This window comes from Myotis daubentonii, chromosome 11 (genome assembly GCF_963259705.1).
Source record: "Myotis daubentonii chromosome 11, mMyoDau2.1, whole genome shotgun sequence".
Taxonomy (NCBI): domain Eukaryota; kingdom Metazoa; phylum Chordata; class Mammalia; order Chiroptera; family Vespertilionidae; genus Myotis; species Myotis daubentonii.
The window spans coordinates 1,287,639-1,314,048 of record NC_081850.1 but is presented as its reverse complement, the minus strand read 5'-3'; the positions used below and the strand labels follow the sequence as shown (position 1 = coordinate 1,314,048).

The window sequence follows — 26,410 nt, the reverse complement described above, 5'->3', positions numbered from 1 at the left end:
GCATCAGAGAGGAGCTTCCAGATGAGCAGCACTGAAGACACAGGAATATGTGACATCCGAGCAGTCAAAGGTGTTGGCTGTGCAAGCACTTGGGCTAAACTACTGATTTCCAGGCCATTAGGGGTCGATGAAGCCTTCAATAGGGAAGGGACTTGCCCAGGAACGAGTGCTGAGGGAGGAGTGCGAGGTGGGGAACAGCCTTGGCCTTGATGCTGAACCCAGGAGATTCTCCCTGGGACTCAGGAAGCCCGAGGGCGCAGACAGACATGTAGAGCACATGGAAGCCATAGGAGGAAGGGTGGGTGGCTCCTTGCCCCGAGTTAACCTATGAATGAATGCAATCTCAAAAAAAAAAAAAATGCCTTGCGCTAGGCCAGTGGTCGGCAAACTGCGGTTCACGAGCCACATGCGGCTCTTTGGCCCCTTGAGTGTGGCTCTTTCACAAAATACCACGTGCGGGCGCGCATGTACAGTGTGATTGAAACTTCGTGGCCCATGTGCAGAAGTCAGTATTTTGTGGAAGAGCCACACTCAAGGGGCCAAAGAGCCACATGTGGCTCGCGAGCAGCAGTTTGCGACCACTGTCCTAGGCCTAACCTGTTCGGCTCAGTGGATAAAAGCGGCAGCCTGTGGACTGAAGGGTCACAGGTTCGATTCCGGTCAAGGGCACATGCCCAGGTTGCAGGCTCCCCAGTACGTGACGTGCAGGAGGCAGCCAATCAATGATTCTCTCTTATCATTGATGTTTCTCTCTCTCCCTTACCCTTCTTCTCTGAAATCAATAAAAAAAATGGCATCTATGTTTTTGTAGAGCCAGACACTTGAAGATAAAGTGCATTTAGAAAAATAAATAAGCAAGAATAGCCAGGAAAACCCTATTACACCAAAATGCTACGGGCACAGAAATAAAAAGAACAATGAAATAGAATGAAAAATCTATTCAATAGAATGAAAGAGGTCCAAATACATATGAAAATTTAAAGATAAAGGGATACCTCAAATTAATGAGGAAAAGAAACATTTCATTTTTGGTTTGTTTTTTAAAGAAATAAGTGATGAGAACCAACCAGTCATTTGGAAAAAGATTAAGCTGGATCTATTTCTCCTATTTAGCTGGATAAATTCCAAATGAATTAATATATAAATGTAAAAAATCAATTCAAACATTAGAAGACGGTGAATTTAAATATAACTGGAAGGGAGTAAAACCAAGAACTATGAATCAAAATCCAGGAGTAATAAGAAAAAGACTATTATGTTATAAAACTAAAAAAATCTGCATGACTAAACAGCAACAAAAATGATTCTATGGTAAGCAGAATAAAAAGACCAATGTCAAAGAGGGAAACCAAACTAAAGAGCTCCTAAAAATGGAAAAAGATGATAAAGACCAACAACCTGATACTGACAGAAATAGTGTCAAAAGATATCAATAGCTGTTCTTCAGAGAAATGCAAAAATACACATTTGGAAAGATGAAAAAGCTCACTCATATTTAAAAAATGTGAATTAAAACTACACTGAGATACCATTTCTCACCAGCAGATGGCAAAAATCCAACAGTTTGACAACACATTGAGGGGGTGAAGCTCTGGAGAAAGTCACTCTGCACACTGCTGGGAACCAGAGATACAGCCTTTGAGAGGAGGGATCTGGTGGGATCCAGCAGAATCACACACACATTTACTCTTCGCTGCAATCCCATTCTAAAAATCTACTTCCAAGTTACACTGAGGCTAGGCACAAATGCTCAGCGAGGATTAGAAACCCAGTGCGGACCCCCGGTATTGCCAACAACAATCAAGGCTTAACTACAACAAGACTGCGCACAAAGACCACTAGGGGGTGCACCAAGAAAGCATAAAAAATGCGGAGACAAAGAAACAGGACAAAACTGTCAATGGAGGATACTGAGTTCAGAGCCACACTTTTAAGGTCTCTTAAGAACTGTCTAGAAGCCGCCGATAAATGTAGTGAGATCCTCAAGAAATCTAATGAGACCCTCGCTGTTATGATAAAGAACCAACTAGAAATTAAGCATACACGGACTGAAATAACGAATACTATACAGACTCCCAACAGCAGACCAGAGGAGCGCAAGAATCAAGGCAAAGATTTGAAATGCGAAGAAGCAAAAAACACCCAACCAGAAAAGCAAAATGAAAAAAGAATCCGAAAATACGAAGATAGTGTAAGGAGCCTCTGGGACAGCTTCAAGCGTACCAACATCAGAATTATAGGGGTGCCAGAAGAAGAGAGAGAGCAAGATATTGAAAACCTATTTGAAGAAATAATGACAGAAAACTTCCCCCACCTGGTGAAAGAAATAGACTTACAGGTCCAGGAAGCGCAGAGAACCCCAAACAAAAGGAATCCAAAGAGGACCACACCAAGACACATCATAATTAAAATGCCAAGAGCAAAAGACAAAGAGAGACTCTTAAGAGCAGCAAGAGAAAGAAACTCAGTTACCTACAAGGGAATACCCATACGACTGTCAGCTGATTTCTCAACAGAAACTTTGCAGGCCAGAAGGGAATGTCAAGAAATATTCAAAGTGATGAATGCCAAGAACCTGCAACCAAGATTACTTTATCCAGCAAAGCTATCATTCAGAATTGAAGGCCAGATAAAGAGCTTCACAGATAAGGAAAAGCTAAAGGAGTTCATCACCACCAAACCAGTATTATATGAAATGCTGAAAGGTATCCTTTAAGAAGAGGAAGAAGAAGAAAAAGTTGACATACAATATTACATTAGTTTCAGGTGTATAACCTCAGAGAAGAGAAAGAAATGAAAATGAAGTGAATGGGAAAGAAACCAAAAATGATAGATCAGTGAAGAATACAGCAAGTATGTTAGAAACAACCAATGAGGGCTATAGCCCCCTGCCTAGACATGGATGTGAAATGAAGAGAGCTGCTCCAGTGCCTTAAACTGAGTGATAAAGTGAGAGGAGGTAGAGAGGTAACCTGGCTACTGTAATAGAGAAACACTGAAAGCTGGTTGGTGTAATACAATAAAAGCTCATTTTTTGCTCATGTAAAAAAAAAAAAAAAGAAAGAAAGAAAAAAAAGAAACCCAGTGCCCACCTATGGGACAGCGGGCTGAATGGACACGGCGAAAGCAGTCAGTGGGAAACGACACACTGCCTGGCCTGTGGGGGGACCGAATCTGCGATGTGTTATTTACATATGAAAAACCGAGCAGGTGTTGGAGAGTGTGGACTGTGCTGCATTTCATGTAACATGCAAAGAGGAAAAGGAATACATGTACACGTTTTTGGTCCAAAAAGTAAACATAACAAGGGTAAAAGAAAATCTAAAAAAATTATTACCTACAGGGAAGGCAGAAACAGAAGCCAGGTGTCCCTAAAAGTACCTTTGTACCAGTGATTTCAATTTAAGAACTCATAGCTGTTTTACCTAATTCAAAAACAAAATGGAACTGCCCTGGCTGGTGTTGCTCAATGGTTAGAGTGTCGACGCACACACTGAAGGGTCACTGGTTTGATTCCAGCCAAGGGCACATATCTGTGTTGCAGGTTTGATCCCCGGCCCTGGTCGGGGAGCATGTGGGAGGCAACCAATTGATGTGTCTCTACATGGATGTTTCTTTCTCTCTCTTCCCTCCCTACCCCTCTCCTTCCTTTCCACTCTCTCTAAAAATCACTGAAAAAAATATCCTTGGGTGAGAATTAACAAAAACAAAAAACAAAAAAAGGAACTAAGGTGGAAGCGATTCCTGAAAGTAGAAAATAAACTGTAACACTTGGTCAGTGCTGGTCTAATCACAGGAAGAGCTATTCCCATTGACCTTGAAATGCAGATGACCGGAAGTACAAGAAAACAATCCCAAGCATGTTTTTGGGGGCTTGTTGTTGTTACTTTGGAACTATTAATATTTATTATAGAACAAAACCAATGTTTGTTACCTTAAGTGTTAATAACATTCAAAGAAAATACAAATGGCTTAGCCCGGGGCACTGCAACCATGCAAGCAGCAGACACGTGAGCAGCCCACTCCTGTCCAAGGAGCAGCAGCTGTCAACTGTGTGAGCGGCCCACTCCCTCGTCCGAGGAGCAGAAACTACATGAGCAGCCTGCCCACGAGTGAGAAGCGGAAGCCCCACGCAGCCCGCCCCCATCCGAGGAGCAGCAGCTGAGCGGCCCACACCCTCCTCCTGTCTGAGGAGCAGTAGGTGTGCGAGAAACCTGCCCCCATCCGAGGAGCAGCAGCTGCATGAGCAGCCTGCCCCCGTCCGAGGAGCAGCAGCTGCATGAGCAGCCTGCCCCCGTCCGAGGAACAGTAGCTGCATGAGCAGCCTGCCCCCGTCCGAGGAGCAGCAGCTGCATGAGCAGCCTGCCCCCATCCGAGGAACAGTAGCGGTGTGAGCAGCCCACACCCATACGAGGAACAGCATCGCCGCAAGCAGCCCGCTCCTTCAAGGAGCAGGAGCCGCCCAGCCTCCCCCAGTCCAAGGAGCAGCAGCCACACGAACAGACCACCCACGTCTGAGGAGCAGCAGCCCTGTGCAGTCCACACTGGTCCAAGGAGCAGCAGACACACGTGCAGCTCACTCCCGCCTGAAGAGAAGCAGCCACGCAAGCAGCCCATCCTCCATCCAAGGAGCAGCAGCCACGCGAGCAGACAGCCCCCGTACGAGGAGCAACAGCTGCACGGGCAGCTCACTCGGGCCCAAGGAGCAGCAGCCACACAGTCTGCACCTGTCCGATGAACAGCAGCTGGGGGAGCATCCCGCCCGCATCTGAGGAGCAGCAGCCGCACGTACAGCTCACTCCCACCCAAGGAGCAGCAGCCAGGCAAGCATCCTGTCCGCCATCTGAAGAGCAATAGCTGCGCAAGCAGCCCACACCCGTACGAGGAGCAGTAGCTCTGTAAGCAACCTCCTCCTGTCCAAAGAGCGGCAGGCTCACGATCAGCCTGCCCCATCTGAGGAACAGCAGCAGCATGCAGCCAGCACCGATCCAAGGAGCAGAAGCCACGTGAACAGCCCGCTCCTGTCCAAGGAGCAGCAGCCATGCTCAATTCCGCCCCATTAGATTATCAAATGATAACTCAACAGAAACACATCAGGCCAGAAAAGAATGGATGGAAATTTACAAAGTGATGCAAAGCAAAGGACTGAATCCAAGAATACTCTATCCAGCAAGGCTATCATTCAAAATTGAAGGGGAAATAAGAAGCTTCACAGACAAAAAAAGGCTAAGGGAGTTTATCACCACCAAGCCAGCAATGCAAGAAATGCTAAAGGGACTGGTGTAAAAAGAAGAAATAAAAAGCTAAGAAAGAACACGGGCACAAAAAATAAAAATGGCTACAAACAAGTACCTTTCAATAATAACTTTAAACGTGAATGGACTAAATGCTCCTATCAAAAGACATCAAGTGGCTGAATGGATAAAAAATCATGACCCATACATTTGCTGTCTACAAGAGACCCACCTCAGAACAAGGGACTCACACAGACGGAAAGTGAAGGAATGGAAAAATATCTTTCAGGCAAATGGAAATGAAAAAAACAGCTGGGGTAGCAATACTTATAATGGACAAGATAGACCTCAAAGTGAAGGCCATAACAAGAGATAAGGAGGCCACTTCATAATACTAAAGGGATTGATACAACAGAGGATATAACCCTGATAAACATATATGCACCCAATGCAGGAGGACCCAAATACATAAAAATAACTCCTGGAAGGTATTAATGGAGAGATAGAGATCAACAACAATACAGTCATAGTAGGGGACTTTAATACACCACTGACAACACTGGATAAATCCTCTAGACCAGGGGTGGGCAAACTTTTTGACTAGAGGGCCACAATGGGTTCTTAAACTGGACCGGAGGGCCGGAACAAAAGCATGGATGGAGTGTTTGTGTGAACTAATATAAATTCAAAGTAAACATCTGCTGGGGTCCAACCCCAGCGGGTCCAGGGGTCCCCAAAGGTGTGGACGGAGTCGGCGAAGAAGGAAGGACAGGGAGACAGCGTTCAGTTGATCAGCAGCCTAGCCAGGATCTCCAGCCAGGATCTCCAGCCAAGTTCTGGTCAGGATCTCCAGAGAGGTTCTGCTTCAGATCTCCAGCCAGGTTCAGTCACCAGGTTCTAGTCAGGTTCTCTTGCCATGTTCTATAGTCAGGTTCAGTCCAGGATCTATTGCCATGTTCTCTCCAGCGAAGTTCTTCTGTCTCTAGAGAACGTTCTTTGTAGGTTCTGTGTTCTGAGTCCTGTGTCTTGCTGTCTTGTTGCTTCTGTATTTATACCAGTTGATTCCAATCCTATCAATCTCTATTCCAAAGGTTAGGGCGTTTCTTATCTCCATTCCAGGGAGTAAAGATTATGTAGCTTAAGCATGATTGTTCATAGTTAAAATGATTAATTACCCGCCTGGCACTTAGTTGAGGGGTTTTATTCCCTCCCTAACTTCAGGGGAAAATCCCTACCTGGGGATTCAACCTTTCTCGGAGAGGTGACCTTGGTTAAAACACAGTGCCAAGAAGGTGAGCAAACATATTAAGAACCGTATGCCATATATGCCAGGTCCCTTGAAACAGCAAGGATGGACCGGCTCCCGGCAAACATCATTACATAAAAGGGTACGGTCTTTTTTTTCAATAGTTTTATTCATTTCAAACGGGCCGGATCCGGCCCGCGGGCTGTAGTTTGCCCACGGCTGCTCTAGACAAAAAATCAGCAAAGAAACAGCAATCCTAAATGACTCACTAGACCAGATGGACTTAATTGACATCTTCAGAACATTTCACCCCAAAGCCGCGGAATATACGTTCTTCTCAAGTGCTCATGGGACATTTTCAAAAATAGACCACATACTGGGTCACAAGAAAAGTCTCCCCAAATTCAAGAAGATTGAAACCATACCAAGCATCTTCTCAGACCACAATGGCGTAATATTAGAAATAAACTACAATAAAAACAATCCAAAACACTCAAACACTTGGAAGCTGAATAGCATGTTATTAAATATTGATTGGGTTACCAATGAGGTCAAAGAAGAACAGGAACAAGATAGGGATGCCCACTCTCACCACTCCTGTTCGACATAGTACTGGAAGTATTAGCCATTGCGATTAGACAAGAAGAAGAAATAAAAGGCATCCAAACTGGAAAAGAAGTAGTAAAACTGTCCTTATTCACAGATGACATGATATTGTATATAAAAAACCCTAAAGACTCCATCAAAAAACTATTAGACGTAATAAATGAATTCAGCAATGTAGCAGGATACAAAATTAATGCCAAGAAATCTATGGTATATCTATACACCAATAGTGAACTTACAGAAAGAGAGACTAAGAAAGCAATTCCATTTACCACAGCACCAAAAGAATTAAGATACCTAGGAATAAACTTAACTAAAAAGGTAAAAGACCTCTACTCAGAAAACTACAGGACATTGAAAATAGAGATAGAGGAAGACATAAACAGATGGAAGAACATACCATGTTCTTGGATTGGTAGAATCAACATCATTAAAATGTCCATACTGCCCAAAGCAATCTATAAATTCAACGCACTTCCCATTAAAATACCAACGGCATATTTCACAGACCTAGAACGAACTCTCCAAAAATTCATCTGGAATAAAAAAAGACACCGAATAGCTGCAGCGATCCTGAGAAAGAAGAACAAAGTAAGTGGGATCTCAATACCAGATATCAAGCTGTATTACAAAGCCACTGTTCTCAAAACTGCCTGGTAGTGGCACAAGAGCAGACATATAGATCAATGGAACAGAATAGAGAGCCCAGAAATCAACCTGAACCAATATGCTCAATTAATATTTGACAAAGGAGGCAAGAACATACAATGGAGTCAGGACAGTCCCTTCAATAAATGGTGCTGGGAAAATTGGACAGATACATGCAAAAAAATGAACCTAGACCACCAACTTACACCATACACAAAAATAAACTCAAAATGGATAAAGTACTTAAATGTAAGACGGATAGCCATAAAAATACTAGAGGAGCCCTAACCGGTTTGGCTCAGTGGATAGAGCGTCGGCCTGCGGACTGAAGGGTCCCAGGTTCAATTCTGGTCAAGGGCATGTACCTTGGCTGCGGGCACATCCCCAGTGGGGGGTGTGCAGGAGGCAGCTGGTCAATGTTTCTCGCTCATCGATGTTGCTGACTCTCTATCCCTCTCCCTTCCTCTCTGTAAAAAATCAATAAAATATATTTAAAAAAATACTAGAGAAATCCAAATGCAACAAAATCTCAGACATATGCCGAAGCAATTTTTTCACTGATACAGCTCCTAGGGCATTGGAAACTAAAGAGAAAGTAAACAAATGGGACTACATCAAAATAAAAAGCTTATGCACAGCAAAAGAAACCATCAACAAAACAACAAGAAAGCCCACTACATGGGAGAACATATTTGCCAATGTTATCACCGATAAGGGTTTAATCTCCAACATTTACAGGGAACTCATACAACTTAACAAAAGGAGGATAAACAATCCAATAAAAAAAAATGGGCAAAGGACCTAAATAGACACCTTTCAAAAGAGGACATTCAGAAAGCCAAGAGACATATGAAAACATGCTCAAAGTCACTAATCATCCGAAAGATGCAAATCAAAACGACAATGAGGTATCATCTCACACCTGTCAGAATGGATATCATCAACAAATCAACAAAGGACAAGTGCTGGAGAGGATGTGGAGAAAAAGGAACACTTGTGCACTGCTGGTGGGAGTGCAGACTGGTGCAGCCACTATGGAAGACAGTATGGAGTTTCCTCAAAAAACTAAAAATGGAACTCCCATTTGACCCAGTGATCCCACTTCTAGGAATATATCCCAAGAAACCAGAAACACCAATCAGAAAGGATATATATGCACCCCTATGTTCATAGCAGCACAATTCACCATAGCTAAGATCTGGAAACAGCCTAAGTGCCCATCAGCAGATGAATGGGTTAGAAAACTGTGGAACATCTACACGATGGAATACTATGCTGCTGTAAAAAGGAAGGAACTCTTACCATTTGCAACAGCATGGATGGAACTGGAGAGCATTATGCTAAGTGAAATAAGCCAGTCAATGAAAGAAAAATACCACATGATCTCACTCATTTATGGATAATAAAGGCCATTATAAACTGATGAACAAAAATAGATACAGAGGCAGAGTAGCCTCGAACAGACTGTCAAACTACAGCGGGAAGGCTGGGGAGGGTTGGGGGGCGGGAGGGGGTAGTAAGAGATCAACCAAAGGACTTGTATGCATGCATATAAGCATCACCAATGTGGGGGAATGTCAAGGGGGGTAAAAAAAAAAGGAGACATATGTACTACTCTTTGTAATACTTTAAGCAATAAAACAAAATTAAAAAAAAAAGAAAATAGAAATGAAATCTGTCATCATTCACATCCACTGACAACATCGATAACAGCTTACAGCCTTCTCTCTTTCTACAAGTTGCCTAGCTCTGTCCACACAGAGAGCCCAGCGTGGTGACACCCCCGGGCCGGCGGGTGTGCCCAGCACCCAGCCAAGGGCTTCCGAAGCCTCCCAACAGCCGCGCGTTGGCGAGAGGCACTGGATCTGGGCAGGATGAGCAACAAGAACAGACTGACTGCAGCCCTGGCCAGTGTGGTTCAGCTGGTTGAGCGGCATCCCATACACAGGGCACAGGCCCGGTGTTGAGCTCGACCCCCGTAGGTGGTCTGCAGGATCCATGTTTCTCTCTAACATCGATGTTTTCCTCTTCCTCTTCCTTCCTTCCTGTCTAAAAATATTTTTAAAAAATGGATGTCATAAATGAAAACTTATTAAAAATAGCAAAATTCATGGGTTTCTACTGATATTGAAAAACATAAACTTCTCTGGTTCCCTCTAGGGCAGCCGTGGGCAAACTGCGGCCCGCGGGCCGGATCCGGCCCATTTGAAATGAATAAAACTATTGAAAAAAAAGACCGTACCCTTTTATGTAATGATGTTTACTTTGAATTGATATTAGTTCACACAAACACTCCATCCATGCTTTTGTTCCGGCCCTCTGGTCCAGTTTAAGAACCCATTGTGGCCCTCGAGTCAAAAACTTTGCCCACCCTGCTCTAGGGGGTGCTGGGCACTAATTTCTTATCTGGAAAATAACTGAGCAGTTATCCTGCTTTTACTAACTACATAATTGATGAAATTCTGTTTTTATGGAAGAATCAAAGGTAGTAAGAGAATGAAATGAAAACAAAAATTATTCTATCTACTACTAGCAACAGATGGTCAGGAAGCAGCGTGGCTGTGAGAATCATGCCTTAAAAGTGGCTCGCAGCCATGTTAACCATTATCGTTATTTATTTCCAAGGGGAATGAGAAAGGGACTGAGCATGATGGGGCGGAAGGGGTCGCTGCGCTACGAAGACGTGGCGCCACCAGCTCCCAGGCCTGGCCCAGCTGCTCAGCAGGAGGAAGAGCCGAAAGCAGCGACTCTGCCCACCAGCAGTGCCATCTACCCCCCCTGAGCCTGACTGGCTGTGAGCGGTCTGAGCAGCATGCGGCGGGAGTGAGGGTCCACAAGGCCGGAGCTCCCACAGGCCGTCTGAGACCATCACCAGGGAGGCCAGGCAGCGGCTGGAGGGTACAGCCCCTGGGCAGGGAGGTGGCACAGCCCACAGCAGAATAGTCGAATCTCGGCACCCCCTTTGGCTCAGTGGGCAAGTCACTTAGCTTCCTGCGGCCTTGGTTTTCCAATATGTGAAACAATAGTAGCAAAATCCATAGGGTTAGTGAGAAGATTAAATAAGATTATAGACAAAAATTCATAGAAGGGTTCATGGCACGTGGATTACTTTGTAATATTGAATATGATAGGTGCCTCCCATATTTTACCGTGAACTGTCTTCAGGATAACGCTGTCCTACTGCTTCTTGGAGCTGGACATTAAGAAAAGACACATTTTGCCAGGTTTCCTTTTCTCTTATTTTATCAAAAATTGATGTGTAGAAGTCATACATGGTATCTCCACCCTCCATCAAAAAAAAATTCCTCATGGCCTGCAAGTACTCCACCAACCTGAAGGGAGAGAAAATAAGCAACACGAGCCAGGATTCTCCATCAGTAACAGGCTTGTATGCTACCATTTCCAGTGGAACAGGTTTCCATGCCACAGTGACTAAAATCAGAGACACTAACACCTCTTAAATACATTGTTAATAATAAAAATAGTATGTGCTTTATTTTAATAATCAGAAAGTTATTTTTCCATCACGTAGAACACTGGGCAGTCACAAAAGTGTAATAAAAAATAGTGAATACAGCCCTGGCTGGTGCGGCTCATTCGGTTGGGCATCCTCCCATACACTGAAAGGGTGCAGGTTTGATTGCCAGTTGGGGCACATACAGGAGGCAACTGATCAATGTTTCTCTCTCTCTCTGTCTTTCTCTCTCCCTCCCTCCACCCCTCCTTATCTTCTAAAAAAATCAATGAAAACATATCCTTCGGTGAGGATTAAAAAAAAAAAAAAAGCGAATCCAAATCCTACTATTCATAGTGAATTTCCACTGTTAATATTTGGGGTATTTCTTCCTAGTCTTTTTTCTATGCATTAAAAAATATATAGTCCTCATTATATAGCACTAGAGGCCCGATGCACGAAATTCGTGCAAGAGTAGGCCCTCACAGCCCTGCTTTGTCCAGAAGGTCATCCGGACGGTCATTCCGCTGTTTGGCTGTTTGGTTGATTTGCATATTATGCCTTTATTATTATAGATATCCTGCTTTTTAAGTTTTAAGAACAAAATATGTCATTAAATACTCTGTATAAACATTATTTGTATGAACTTTACAAAATTCACACATGATATGAATATGGCATATTTATAGATATGCCATAATTTAAAGAACTGGTAATTTCATGTTTTTTACTCTGATAGCAAATTTTGTGATGGGCATTTTGTGCAAAAGGCTTTATCTGTTTTTCTTTTGGGATAGCATCTCAGAAACGAAAAATTAAATTTCACAACATAGTTAAGAAAACATTAATGTTAAATTGATTCTTTCAAAAGAAAATTGTTTACTGCATAACTATTTCCTACTCTAATAAAACTTAACTTGAAATACAGGTTTTAAAATAACCTCAACTGTTCTTAAAGTACAATAAACTACAGACTACTTCCAAAACTGAACTCCTTTATACCTGTAATCTTTTTTCAGCGTTTGCATGAGGTTTCCACAGCAATCTAGATACTGCTTGTCAATATGGGGATAGAGGCAAGATCTCAGCGTGAATTCAAACGTCTGGCACGTCACAGATTCCGAGGATCTATCCATACACACATCTCCACCAGCAAACTTCTCGTGAAAGTCACTCTGTTCCAAATACAACCTTTACACACACAAAAAAATGAGACTTCTTTTTAAGAGCAGCTGTCAAGAGAATTTTCTTAAACTCCAGAGTACCATTTTGATTGTTAGTCTTAAATTACCAACTATTACAGAAAGAGAAAGTCTTTTTCCTCAAAATATACTGAGTGGCCCTAGCTAGTTGCTCAATGGTTAGAATGTGGGCCCATGGACTGAAGAGTTGCAAGTTCAACTCCAGTCAAGGGCATGTGCCTCAGTTGTGGGCTCAATCCCCGGCCTTGTGTGGGAGGCAACCAATCAAAGTGTCTTTCTCACATCCATGTTTCTCTCTCTCTCACCCCTCTCCCACCTCCCTTCCACTCTCTCTTAAAAAAAAAGAAAAAAAATCAATGGAAAAAATATCCTTGGGTGAGGATAAACAAAACAAAATAAAATACTTTGGGTGGATCAGTTTTTCAAAGTCACTTTTGTCTTTAGGGTCAAGTACTTGTAGCCATTCGGTTGCTGGTAGTGAGTGATGGCCATCAGATGATGAGGGGCACGTGTTGGTATTAATCCCTAAATGCTTCAAAGGGTCAAGGTGCATTCTGCACATAAAGAAGGTCTAACTCAATATGTCTGATGTCCGTCCATAACCCAGACTTAAAAAAAATCCTCACCCAAGGACATGCATAGAGGAAGGGAGTGGGGGTGGCGGGGAAGCATTGATGTGAGAGAGAAACATCAATGGGTTGCCTTCCAAACATGCCCTGACTGGGAATTGAACCAGCAACCTTTTTGTGCACAGTACGATGCTCAACCAACTGAGCCACCCAGCCAGGCAGAACCCAGACTTTTTAGAGCATCTCCGGTTCCAGTGACAGCATTCCCTTGGGCCTAGGGCACGTGATGATCTGTGGACTTTCACCAACGTGGAGGCCAAATGAGACACCCGAAATAAGTGAACACAGTATCCTGTATTCCATTCATGAGGTTGGAGAGGCTACAAAGTTTTTATTTTTAAGGCTGGAAAGCCCCACCTTGCAGAAATAAACCATTACTAAATCCTGCACAGATTCTGCTATTTCAACCATCAAAGATGTTGCAGTTGGATTTCACCTGGCAAAGTTGACTGCCAGCAGGGGGTCGTGAGCATCGTCCAGCTCCAGGTGTCGTTCCGCAATGGACTGCATCCTAACGAGGTTCCCCTGGGCTGCCTGCTGTTCAGTGAGGGGCTGTGTACGGGCTTCTTCTCCATGTCGAAGGCGTGACTGCACAGATTCCAGGAAGAGGCTATATAAGCCTTTTCTTCCTGCATCTAAAACATAAAGAAATATGTCAAGTTACTTAATGTTATTAGCCATGTTCTAGTAAATAATATAAGTAGCATTCAGAATTACAGTGGGGCCTTGACTTACGAGTGTCCCAACTAACGAGTTTTTTGAGATACGAGCTGTCTCTCGGCCGATTCTTTGCTTTGAGTTGCAAGCTAAAATTCGGGTTATGAGCCAGCTTCAGATACCCCACTGCTAGTTGGCGCAGCGAACGTCATAGTGAACACATCAGCCCAGCATCACGTGTCTCACTCGTTCACTTTATGATCTGACATGAGTAATTTGAGTTACGAGCTCCATCACGGAATGAATTAAACTCGTAAGTCAAGGCCCCACTGTATTATGTAACTTTATCTAAATATAGCCTGGTATTTTTCCTTTGGATATGAGGGTCTATTCCTGTTTCGTTACCTTTAAAATACACTGCCACTAAACATTTTCACATTCTGTCAGACAACTGCAAAATTCATGGTGAGACATTAAAGTGTAACCTAATTTTTTTCTGAACAAGGTAACACCCCTAAACAGGATACTTGAAAGTTAAGTTACTATGATACCGTACAGCACTTTGATAATAACACTAAGGGAAGTCTTAATTTCACTGGAAAAAAACACTTCTAACAGTGACCTTGAAAAGCTCAAGACATTTTACTATTCATTCAAAAGAGAAATATTACAAAGTGAAAATATTACTGAAGCACATAAAAAAGATATGAGATTTCTGGTCAAGATGCTGGTGTAGGTAAACGCAGTACTTGCTGCCTCCCACAACCACATCAAAATTACAACTAAAATACAGAATCACCATCATTCAGAACCATTCGAAATCTGGCTAAATAGAAGTCCTACAACTAGAGGATTAAAGAAGAAAGCACACTGAGGCTGATAGGAGGGGCAGAGCCACAGAACACAGAGTGGTCTGACACCCATGTGTGGTATTCTTTTAATCAGGAGGGATGTCTTGGTTGTGGAGGCCTATGTGAGAAGCAAGGTGTCCCAGCCCCACACCAGAGCCCTCAGCCAAGGGTTCCAGAGCTGGGAAGAGCATCCCTGTAACTTCAGGCTGTAAAAACCATTGGGGATTATGACTGAGTGACACAGGCTGCTGGTGTCACGGGTGTTCCTCTTAAAGGTTCAGCACATGAACTGACACTGACTTGCTGCCTCTGAGCTCCAGCGCTGGGGCAGTAGCTGGAAAGGTGCAGGAGATATGGGGAGGAACTGAATTGTTTGGCATCAGGGTGGGAACTGGGGGGGAGCATTCTCCTAGACAGGGGTGCTGTCATTGTTCCTATGCTGAGCCCTCCCCCAACAGAGCCCACAGACAGGCCTCATATCTGAGTCTCCATAAACCTTGCTCACACTCTTCACCCCACCCTGGTGACTCCCTGAGATCCTACCCCATACAATTTGCAGCCTGAATTCAAGCTGTTGCAGTGGTCTTACCAAATGAATAGGCTCTCCTGGCTCAGACTTCACACTTTGCTAAAATCTTTCGAACAAGCAGCAGCTGGCCTCAGCATGTCCCATACCTCTCAATAAGAGGGCCCAGGCCTGGCACTAGCAACAGCCTGCCTTGTTTCACAGCATGGCCTCTCCTCAGCACCTCTAAGCCGTAGATAAGTAGCAGCCATCTGCAGATCACTCCGCAGCTTGTGCCAGGTGGTCCTAGGCAGAGCATAGGCAGTAGCTGACTTTGCACCTCCCTGGAGGCCCCAGAACCAGTGCACCCTACAGTGGACAGCTTCATACCATAGCAGATTACAAATCTACACATCTACGAGTGATACACTCAAGGGGCAGACTCAGCAAGCAGCAAAGCCCACTAAAGCAAGTCCTGCTCCATAAGGGTGCCTCCTACACAGCAGCTCTCCCACTGTAGTCGCAGCTGGTCCTCACAGCCTATTGGCCTGGAGGTCAATTCCTCCCAATGACGCCAATAACAATCAAGGCTCAACTACAGGGTGTGCCCACCTCGAGTGCCCAGCTCAGGTGACTGGGGAGGCTGAGCCACTGGGCCCCACAGGACACCTACTACACAAGGCCATTCTACCAATTCCAGGAGACATAGCAGCTCTACCTAACACATAGAAATAAACACAGGGAGCAGCCAAAATGCAGACACAAAGAAACACATCACAAAAGCAAGCAAACTACTGGATACAGAGTTCAAAACCAGGTCATAAGGTTAGTCAAGGATTTTTATGAGACTTTCAAGGATCTTAGTGAGAATATCAAAGACAGGAAAAAGGACCCATCAGAAACGAAGCATACATTAACTGAAATAAAGAATAATTTACCGGGATTCAACAGTAGAGTAGAAGATTTCAAGAATGAAATAAACGATTTGGAATGTGAGAAAGAAAAAACTCCCAATCAAAAGAGCAAAAAGAAGAAAGAATCCAAAAATATGAAGATAGTGTTAAAGAGCCTGTGGGACAACTTCAAGCGTACCAACATTCGCATGAGGGTGCCAGAAGAAGATGAGAGAGAGCAAGATATTGAAAACCTATTTGAAGAAATAATGACAGAAAACTTCCCCTACCTGGTGAAAAAATATATATACAAGTCCAGGAAGCACAGAGTCCCAAACAAGAGGAACCCAAAGAGGCCCACATCAAGACACATCATAATTAAAATGCCAAGGATTAAAGACACAGAGAATCTTAAAAACAGCAAGAGAAAAGCAGTTAGTTTCCTACAAGGGAGCTCCCATAATACTGTCAGCTGATTTTTCAACAGAAACTTTGCGGGCCAGAGGAAGTGACAAGATATATTCAAAGTGATGAACAGTGAGGACCTACAACCAAGATTACTCTACCAAGCAAAGCTCTCATTTAGAATTGAGGATCAAATAAATTGCTTCACAAACAAGAAAAGGCTAAAGGAGTTCATCATCACCAAACCAGTGTTACATGAAATGTTGAAGGGTATTTTTTTAAAAATCTTTATTGTTGAGATTATTATAGATGTCCTTCCTTTTTCCCTCCATAGCTCCCTTCCACCCAGTTCCCACCCCACCCCAGGCCCTCACCACCCTATTGTCTGTATGCATATAAGATCCTTGTCTAATGTCTTCCAGCATCCCCCCTACAAACCAGCATCCCCCCCACACCCTCTTCCCTCTAAGAATCGTCAGTCTGTTCCAATTCCATGCCCCTGATTCTATTCCATTCACTAGTTTATTCTGTTGATCATTTTTTATTCATTTGATTTTTAAATTCACTTGTTGATAGATATGTATCTGTTGTCACTTTGTTGTTCATAATTTTTTATCTTTATCTTCGTCTTCCTGTTCTTAAAGAATACCCTTCAGCATTTCATATAATACTGGTTTGGTTGTGATGAACTCCTTTAGTTTTTTCTTGTCTGTGAAGCTCTTTATCTGACCTTCAATTCTAAATGATAGCTTTGCTGGGTAGAGTAATCTTGGTTGTAGGTTCTTGGCATTCATCACTTTGAATATTTCTTGCCACTCCCTTCTAGCCTGCATAGTTTCTGTTGAGAAATCAGCTGACAGTCGTATGGGTATTCCCTTGTAGGTAACTGACTGTCTTTCTCTTGCTGCTTTTAAGATTCTCTCTTTGTCTTTTGCTCTTGGCATTTTAATTATGATGTGTCTTGGTGTGGTCCTCTTTGGATTCCTCGTTTGGGGTTCTTTGCACTTCCTGGACTTGTAAGTCTATTCCTTTCACCAGGTAGGGGAAGTTTTCTGTCATTATTTCTTCAAATAGGTTTTCAATGTCTTGCTCTCTCTCTTCTTCTAGCACCCCCATAATTTGGATGTTGGTATGCTTGAAGTTGTCCCAGAGGCTCCTTACACTATCTTCATAGTTTTGGATTCTTTTTTCTTTTTGTTCTTCTGGTTGGGTGTTTTTTGCTTCCTCTTATTTCAAATCATTGACTTGATTCTTGGGATCCTCTAGTCTGCTGTTGAATTCCTGTATGTTATTCTTTATTTTAGTCAGTGTATGCTTAATTTCTTACTGGTACTTTTCCATTTTTTTGGCATTCTCACTAAGATCCTGGAAGGTCTCCCTAATTCCCTTGGAGGTTGCTAGAAGATTCTTGATTAACCTTATAACTGTGGCTTTGAACTCTATATCCAGTAGTTTGCTTTCTTACATTTCTTTCATTTGTGACAGGTCTCTTTGTCTCTGCATTTTGGCTGCTTCCAGTGTTTGTTTCTATGTATTGGGTAGCTGCTAAGTCTCCTTGAGTTGATAGAGTGGCCTTGTGTAGTAGGTGTCCTATACGGCCCTGAGGCTCAGCCTCCGCAATCATCTGAGGTGGACACTCTTGGTGCATCCCTTTGTGTGCTGTGTGCAGTTTTGTAGTTGAGCCTTGACTGCTGTTGGTGTCACTGGGAGGAATTGACCTCCAGGCCAATTGGCTGTGGGGACCAGCTGCGACTACAGTGAGAGAACTGCTGTGCAAGAGACACCCTTATGGGGCAGGACTTGCTTCATTGGGGCTTTGGTGCTCACTGAGTCTGCCCCTTGAGTGTGTCACTTATGGATGTGAAAAGTTGTGATCTGGTATTGTCTCACATTGACCACTGCATACACTGACTGGGTCTTGGGTCTCCAGGGAGATGCAAAGCCAGCCACTGCCTGGGGCCACCCAGCAGGAGCTAGAGAGATCTGTATATTCCTCTTCTTTGTATCTGGTTTGGAAGTGTCCAAGCAAGGCCCAGCTGTGAAGCAAGGCAGGCTGGTGCTGGTACTGGCCTTGGGTCTTTTATTGAAAGCTTTGGAGGCTCCCAGACCCAGCTGCAGCTTGTTTGACAGGTTTGAGGCTGAGAAAGGGCAGGCCATTCATATGAAAATGTCACTGCGCACAGCTTGCGTGGGGTTGTAAATTGGTTGGGGCGGGGTCTCAGGGAATCTCCAGGGTGGAACAAACAGAAATGGCTGCCAGTCAGCCCTGCACCCAGGGAGGTCCCAGCATGGGAATAATGACCACTGCGAGCACCTCCATCTGGAATAAAGCAGCCCCTGAGTTCCTGCCCTGATACCAGACAGTCCAGTTTCTCCCCGTATGTATGTCGGTCCCCCAGAGCCTCGCCCAGCACTGGAGCTCAGAGGAAGTGGGAGCTTGTAAATTCAGTTCGCGGTGCTGGCCTTTTAAGAGGTCTCCAGCAGCCTGTGTGTCACTCAGCCCCAATCCGCACTGGTTTTTACAGTCCGTAGTTCTTACCGCCTGTAGGGACTTCTTTCCCCAGCTCTGGGACCCTGGGCTGGGGGGCTGGTGTGGGGCCGGGACGGCTCGCTCCTCCGGGCGGCCTCCACAGAGGTGATCTCCTCCCGATTAAAAAAGCGGCTCACCCGGTGCCGAACCAGCCCGGTCCGTGCCTCCGCACCTCCTACCAGTCTCAGTGCGCTTCTTCTTTACCTCTCTGGTTGTAGGACTTCCGCTCAGCCAGCTTTCCCAAGGTTCTGGACGGCAGTTGTTCTGTATTTTAGTTGTAATTTTTATGTGATTGTGGGAGGCAGCAAGTACAGGCATTTACCTGTGCTGCCATCTTGGTTCCTTCCAAAAACATTCCTTAAGAAGAGGAAAAATAAGCCGAGCCAGCATGGCTCAGTGGTTGAGTGTTGACCTATGAACTAGGAGGTCACGGTTTGATTCCTGGTCAGGGTATATGCCTGGGTTGTGGGCTCGATCCCCAGTGCGGGGGAGTGCAGGAGGCAGCTGATCAATGATTCTCTCTCATCATTGATGTTTCTATCTCTCTATCCCTCTCCCTTCCTCTCTGAAAGCAATACAAATAAATTTTAAAAAAAAGAAGAGGAAGAGGAGGAGGAAGAGATTAAAAATATGAACAATAAAATGGCAACAAATACATATCTATCAACAATTGAATCTAAAAATAAAAATAAATGAACAAGAAATCTAAGGAACAAAATAAACTGGTGAATAAAAAAGAATCACAGGCATGGACGCATGGAACAGACTGACAAATCTCAGAGGGAAGGGGGCGTGGGAAGAGATTAACCAAAGATCTCACCTATGGACACAGACAGCAGTGTGGTGAAGGCCTGGGGCAGGGTGGGAACCGGGTGGAGTGGGGCAATGGGGGTAAAAACAGGGACATCTGTAATACTCTCAAGAATAAAGATTTAAAAACAACAAAAAAATTCCCAATGAGGACAAACTTTTTTCAATCAGGAGTAGCATAATCTATTCACTTGAAAATTTCCATGTAACTAGAAGTCTTTGATGATTTTCAAACTACACCATTATGTATCTCAGATGACAAGAGTCAAGAAAGCAATGACCACAATGCTATGGGAGAGGCACAAGGAAAGGGTCCCACCTCTGGCTGTGGCCTGGCACAGGGTGCTGTCCCCAACCTGCAGGTGTTTGAGCAGCTGCATGGACTTGCCAGCCATGATGATCTGCTTCAGGACGGGTCTAAGGAAGGACACCATGGTGTGCTGCCGGCTGGAGGGCCCCTGGTCACTGCCAGAACTTGCACTGGCATTATCACTCATTTTTTCTTCATTTTCTGTCTTTTCTGATATACTGTACAGTGTGTACGTCGCATACCAAAAGTCTCTGTGATTTACTGGAACATTTTTGTTTCTATAGAGATTCAAAATAATTTAAATGTTAATTTCCCCCCCAAAACAACAGTATACGTGTTCTAGCTTAGTCATATCATCCAGACATTCCAAAACACAGTAACAGCAATTATTGCTAAAACGAAGCAATGTCCATGAATAACGGGGGATATTTTATCTGACTTCAGTTTAACATGGAAAAGTGAATAAATACACTGAAAAACTGAGGTAAAATCTAACTAAGTAGGAAGTTTCTTGAATTGGAATTAAACAAACTATGATGAATTTGTTCATCTCCTCTGAGGGTAATCTTCAGATTCCACATCTTTTCCCCCACATAGATTCTTAACTGGACTGTTTTTGATTTTTTTAAATACTCGCCCAAGGATATATTTTCCACTGATTTTTAGAGAAAATGGAAGGGAGAGGGGAGAGACAGAGAGAAACACTGATGTGGGAGAGACAGAGAGATGCACTAATGTGAGAGAGACACATCAATTGGTTGCCTCCTGCAGGCCCTCAGACCAGAGCTGGAAGCCTGCAATGGAGGTATGGGCCCTTAACCGGAATCGAACCCAGGACTCTTCAGTCTGCAGGCCAATGCTCTATTTACTGAGCCAAACCAGCTAGGGCTAGACTGCTTTTAATAATGAAATGATAGATACTCATCACCATCTAAGAATAGTCAGAATCCCATTTTTACAAAAATTGTGAAGAAAGATGAAACAGAACAGAAGGGACACGAGATTGACTTGAGGAAAGGCTGGCTCCTTTATCTAGCACTGGAAACAGGGCCACCATTCCAGAACTCTGCGGAATCACAGCTGCCCTGTTTGCCCAGGTACATGGACAGCTGTCAATCAAACCTAAACAGTGCACAGCTTCAGAGTTGAGATGCGGACGGTTCCACATGGCAGATTCTATTTGGAAAAAACAATTAATTGCAGGGTAGCTAATTTGGAGAAATAAATATATTAGAGGCCAATTCTGAAATATTGTCATACTTTTGTCTTACTGATGACTTATATTGGAATGACTGAAGCCTATTGGTTGTTACCTGAACTCATTGTATGAAAAGCAGTGTGCGTTTCACCAGACCAGCCCTTCATGAACACACTATCACTCAAAAATATGATTTGCAAAGAAAAGCTGTGAACTGACATAAACTTGGAAAAATATATTTTGGGGCTGGGACTCAATGTCTTCTACTTGAATGGACGCAGGTGATTCTAACACAAGACAAAAGATGACGCCTATACCCATGAACCTGTGATTGCCGCAGTCACCTCTGGATGATGAATTCCCGGGCGCAGTCGCATAGGTGGCCGTGCACAATCCACTCGTCCACAATCTGCAGGTATGGCCTCACGGTTTCCACCCAGAGAGAGAAAAGCAGTGAGACCTGTGGAGACAGCGTGCACAGCCCACACTTACAGCACTCTCATCTCTGCATGAAAAGAGTTGCAAACATTTCTGAAACACCTTTTTAAATAATTACCAGATTTCTATTGTTTGAAACAAAAAATTAAAAACATGTTATAAGATCCTGACCAAAAAAACTCACCTATATGTGAGATGCGCACATATCTCGAGTCCATACTAGGACCCTCCTGAGAGTGATGGTTACCCAGGGACGATAGGGATACAGTTTCCCTACCTAAATGGTGCAATTAGCAAGATGTCCATTAAGAATGAGGAAATGATTTCATTCTACTATACAAAAAAATTGCATAGCAGAAAGAAATTAAGTGCCTTTGGACTAAACTGCAGCACAAAAATGTTGAGAAAACAGTACACCAACAAACTAGGAAATATGCCTAAAATATGTACCACCATCCTACTTTCTGTTTCTATGAATCTGACTGCTCTAGGTGCCTGATATCATAGATTAGCATTTTTTAAAAATATATTTTTTAAAATATAATTTCAGAGAGGAAGGAAGAGGGAGAGAGAAACAGAAACATCATGATGAGAAAGAACAATTGACTGGCTGCTTCTTGCATGCCCCTGACTAGGGACTGAGCCCAGAACACAGGCAAGTACTCTGACCGGGAACTGAACTAAGACCTCCGGGTTAATACACTGAGTGGTCAGATTATTATGACCACCCCATCAGTACTTTGTTGGGCCACCTTTTGCCTTCAATACTGCGGTGATTCTTCTTTGCATTGACTCCACGAGATGTTGAAAGGTGATGCGAGGAATCTGACACCATGCCTGATGCCTCTTTTAACTTCGTCCCACAAATGCTCAATTGGATTGAGATCTGGTGATTGTGGGGCCACCTAAGCAAGGTAAAGTCTCCCTCATGTTTTTGAAACCACACCTGCACAATACGAGCACTGTGGCATGGTGCACTGTCTTGTTGGAAGAAGCCATCTCCATTGGGATATGCCAGCAACATGATAGGATGAACCTGATCAGCAACGATACTTAGGTATGTTGTGCTATTCAGACGTTGTTCCACACGAATTAAAGGGCCCAAATCATGCCAGGAAAACATGCCCCAAACCATAACACTGCCCCCACCAGCTTGAAGTGTTGTACTTATGCATGCGGGGTGCATGCTTTCACGCTGTTTTTGCCAAATTCTCACTCTGCCATCTGCATGATGCAACTGGAAACGTGATTCATCGGACCACATGACTTTTTTCCAGTGCTCGACTGTCCAATCCTTGTGTTCCTGTGCGAATTGGAGATGTTTTATCTTGGTAACTGCAGACAGCAAAGGTGTTCGAACAGGCCTTTGCTTCCATATCCCATATGATGCAGTGTTCGGCTAATTTGCCTACAAACGTCAGGTGGACATAATAATCTGGCCACTCAGTGTAGATAAGTGGTTCTCAACCTTGGCTGCACATTACAATCACCTGGGAATCTTATTAAAATCCTGATTTCTGGGCCTCATCCTCCGGAAACTCTGTTTCTTTGTTATGGGGTGAGGCTAGGTCATTCCCTCATGCTGCAGAGGACATTGTTCGCAGCAAACCTTTGCTATTCAGGCAGTTTTGCTTGGAGGGAAGACAGCTGATCCACACTATTGGAAAACACCATGCCCTATGTGTGGAGTTTATGAGGTCCATTATGAGACTGAGAATAACAATAAGTCTCCAGGCAGAAGCAACTGCCCCACCCTGTTGGGAAACCTCTCGCCCCACCTCTGGACGACTAACTGATGGCTACTCAAGACTGAACTCAATTAGTCTGCAGGCAGAGGAGAGTCTCTGGAGGCTTTGCATCTTTGTCTAATCTAACTAGTCAGAAATAGCATCTGACACTGTCCTGACCAAGAGACTGAGAAGCGTAGAGGAGTAGCAGATGTTCCTCATACATAGTCACAAACCTTAACAGGCAGCCAAACTAGGGGGTCATAAAAACAATCCCCAAATGAAAGAATAAGAGAAATTCTCCAGAAGAGATAAATGAGATGTAGATAAGAAACTTATCTGATACAGAGTTCAGAATAATGGCAAAGATGCTCAACAGCATGAGAAAAAATATAGTAATTATGAAAAAAAGAACAACTGTAAATAAAGTATGACATAGAAGACATTGGAAAGAATACACAGCAGACTAGCAAAAGCTGAGTATCAGATCAGTGACTTAGAAGACAGGAAAGAAAAAATAATCACTCAATCAGAGAACCAAAAAGAGAAAAAACAAAATACAGGGGGGACAGCTTAAGGGAGCTGTGGGACAACATGAAATGCAACAATATTTGCATGATAGGTGTGCCAAAAGGGAAAGAAAGGGAGCAAGGAACAGATAATATGTTTGAAGAAATAATGGCAGAAAACTTCACTAGCTTGGTAAAGGAAAAAGTCACACAAGCTCAGGAGCCACAGAGAATCCCAAGAAAAAAGAACCCAAACAGGACCATGCCCAGACACATCACAATGAAGATGCCAAATTAAAGACAAAGAGAGAATTTTAAAGGCAGCAAGAGAAAAGCAATTTGATACCTACAAAGGAGCTGCCGTATAAGGCTGTCAGCTGATTTCTCTTCAGAAACTCTATAGGCCAAAAGAAAATTGCATGAAGTACTCAAGGTAATGGAAAGCAAGGATCTGAAACCAAGATTACTACATCCATCAAGTCTATCACTCAAAATAAATGGTGAAATAAAGAGCTTCCCAGACAAAAAAAGGCTAAAGGAGTTCATCACCACCAAGACAGCATTACAAGAAATGTTAAAGAGACTGCTATGAGAAGAAGAAATAGAAATCTAGGCATACAGAATTTAAATGGCAATAAATAAGTATCTATCATGATAACCTTAAATGTAAATGAATTAAGTGCTCCAATCAAAAGACATTGGGTAGCTGAAAAAACATGGATAAAAAAACATGACCCAACTATATGCTGTCTACAAGAGGCCCACCTCAGAACAAAAGAGTGACACAGGACTAGAGTGAAGGAATGGAAAAAATTTTTCATGCAAATGGAAACAAACAAAAATAGCGGGGGTAGCAATACTCATATCTGAAAAAATAAACTCAAAATGAAGGCCATCACAAGAGACAACAAAGGTCACTACATGATACTAAAGGGATGGATACAACAAGAGGATATAACCTTGGTAAACATATATGCACTCAATATATAAGCACCAAAATACATAAAAAAAACTTCTAGAGGACTTTAAGGAAGAGACTGACAACAATACAGTCATAGTAGGGGACTTTAACACCCCACTGACTTCACTGGATAGATCTTCCAGACAAAAAATTAACAAGCAAACAGTGACTCTAAAGGACACACTGGATCAGATGGATTGAAGTGACATTTTTTTTTTAAAATATATTTTATTGATTTTTCACAGAGAGGAAGGGAGAGAGAGATAGAGAGTTAGAAACATCGATGAGAGAGAGACATCGATCAGCTGCCTCCTGCACATCTCCCACTGGGGATGTGCCCGCAACCCAGGTACATGCCCCTGACCAGAATCGAACCCGGGACCCCTCAGTCCGCAGGCCGACGCTCTATCCACTGAGCCAAACCGGCTTCGGCTGAAGTGACATTTATAGAACATTTCATCCCAAAGCAGCAGAATATACATTCTTCTCAAGTGCACATGGATCATTCACAAAGATAGACCACATGTTAGGACCCAAAACAAGTATCTACAAGTTCAAGAAGATTAAAATCATATCAAACATCTTCTCAGATCACAGTGGAATGAAATTACAAATCAACTACAGTAAAAAACACCCCCAAACATTCAAACACATAGAGGCTAAATAGCATGTTATTAAACAATGAATGGGTTGCCAATGAGATCAGCAAAGAAATAAAAAACTTCCTGGGAACACACAACAAACAAAAACCTCTGAGACACAGAAAAAGCAGTCCTGAGAGGGAAGTTCATAGCACTACAAGCATACCTCAAAAAACAAGAAATATTAATAATTAACTATTTAACCCTGACAACTTAAAGAATTATAAAGAGAATAATAATAGCCCAGAGTAAATAGGAGGAAGGCTGTAATAACTATTAGAGCAGAAGTAAATTATATAGAGACTAAAAAAAATACAAAAAAAAATAAATGAAAAAAAGAGCTGGTTCTTTGAAAAGATAACCAAGATTGATGAACTGTTAGCAGACTCATCAAGAAACAAAGAGCGAGGACTCAAATAAATAAAATCAGAAATGAAAGTAATAAAGTAAACACTGACACCAAAGAAATACAAATAATTATAAGCAAACACTATGAACAACTAAATGCCAACAAGCTGGACAATGTGGATGAAATGGAGAAATTCCCAGAAAACTACAATCTCCTAAAACCGAATCAGGAAGAATCAGAAAACTTGAATAGGCCAATAACAACTGAGGAAATAGAAGCAGTAATAAAAAAAACTCCCAGCAAACAATTTAAGTCTGGATGCTTCACAGGGGAGTTTTACCAAACATTCAAAGAAGATCTAATAACTATCGTCCTCAAACTATTTCAGAAAATCCAAGAGGAAGGAACACTTCCAAACACTTTTTATGAGGCCAGCATAATCTTAATTCCAAAACCAGATAAAGACACTACAAAGGAAGAGAATTACAGGCCAATATCCCTGATAAACCTAGATGCTAAAATCCTCAACAAAATGTTAGCAAATTGGATCCAGCATTACATTAGAAAGATCATACACCATGACCAAGTGGCATTTATTCCAGGGATA

General features: G+C 43.0%; 1 protein-coding gene across 6 annotated transcripts in view; it reads right to left on the bottom strand.

The window, feature by feature from the left end:
• The window catches only part of TUBGCP5 (tubulin gamma complex component 5), a 117,261-nt gene that overhangs the window by 20,661 nt on the left and 70,190 nt on the right, over window positions 1–26,410 (bottom strand). For 3 of the 6 annotated variants that reach the window (XM_059656261.1, XM_059656260.1, XM_059656265.1), the window contains 5 exons: window positions 21,523–21,638; window positions 19,990–20,258; window positions 13,456–13,654; window positions 12,191–12,379; window positions 10,884–11,066 (listed from right to left, as the gene is read on the bottom strand). In XM_059656261.1, coding sequence (XP_059512244.1) covers window positions 10,884–11,066; window positions 12,191–12,379; window positions 13,456–13,654; window positions 19,990–20,258; window positions 21,523–21,638 — 956 coding nt within the window. Of the gene's footprint in view, window positions 1–9,404; window positions 9,784–10,883; window positions 11,067–12,190; window positions 12,380–13,455; window positions 13,655–19,989; window positions 20,259–21,522; window positions 21,639–26,410 lie in introns of those variants that run through there. The other 3 variants (XM_059656263.1, XM_059656262.1, XM_059656266.1) reach the window with 3 other exon arrangements.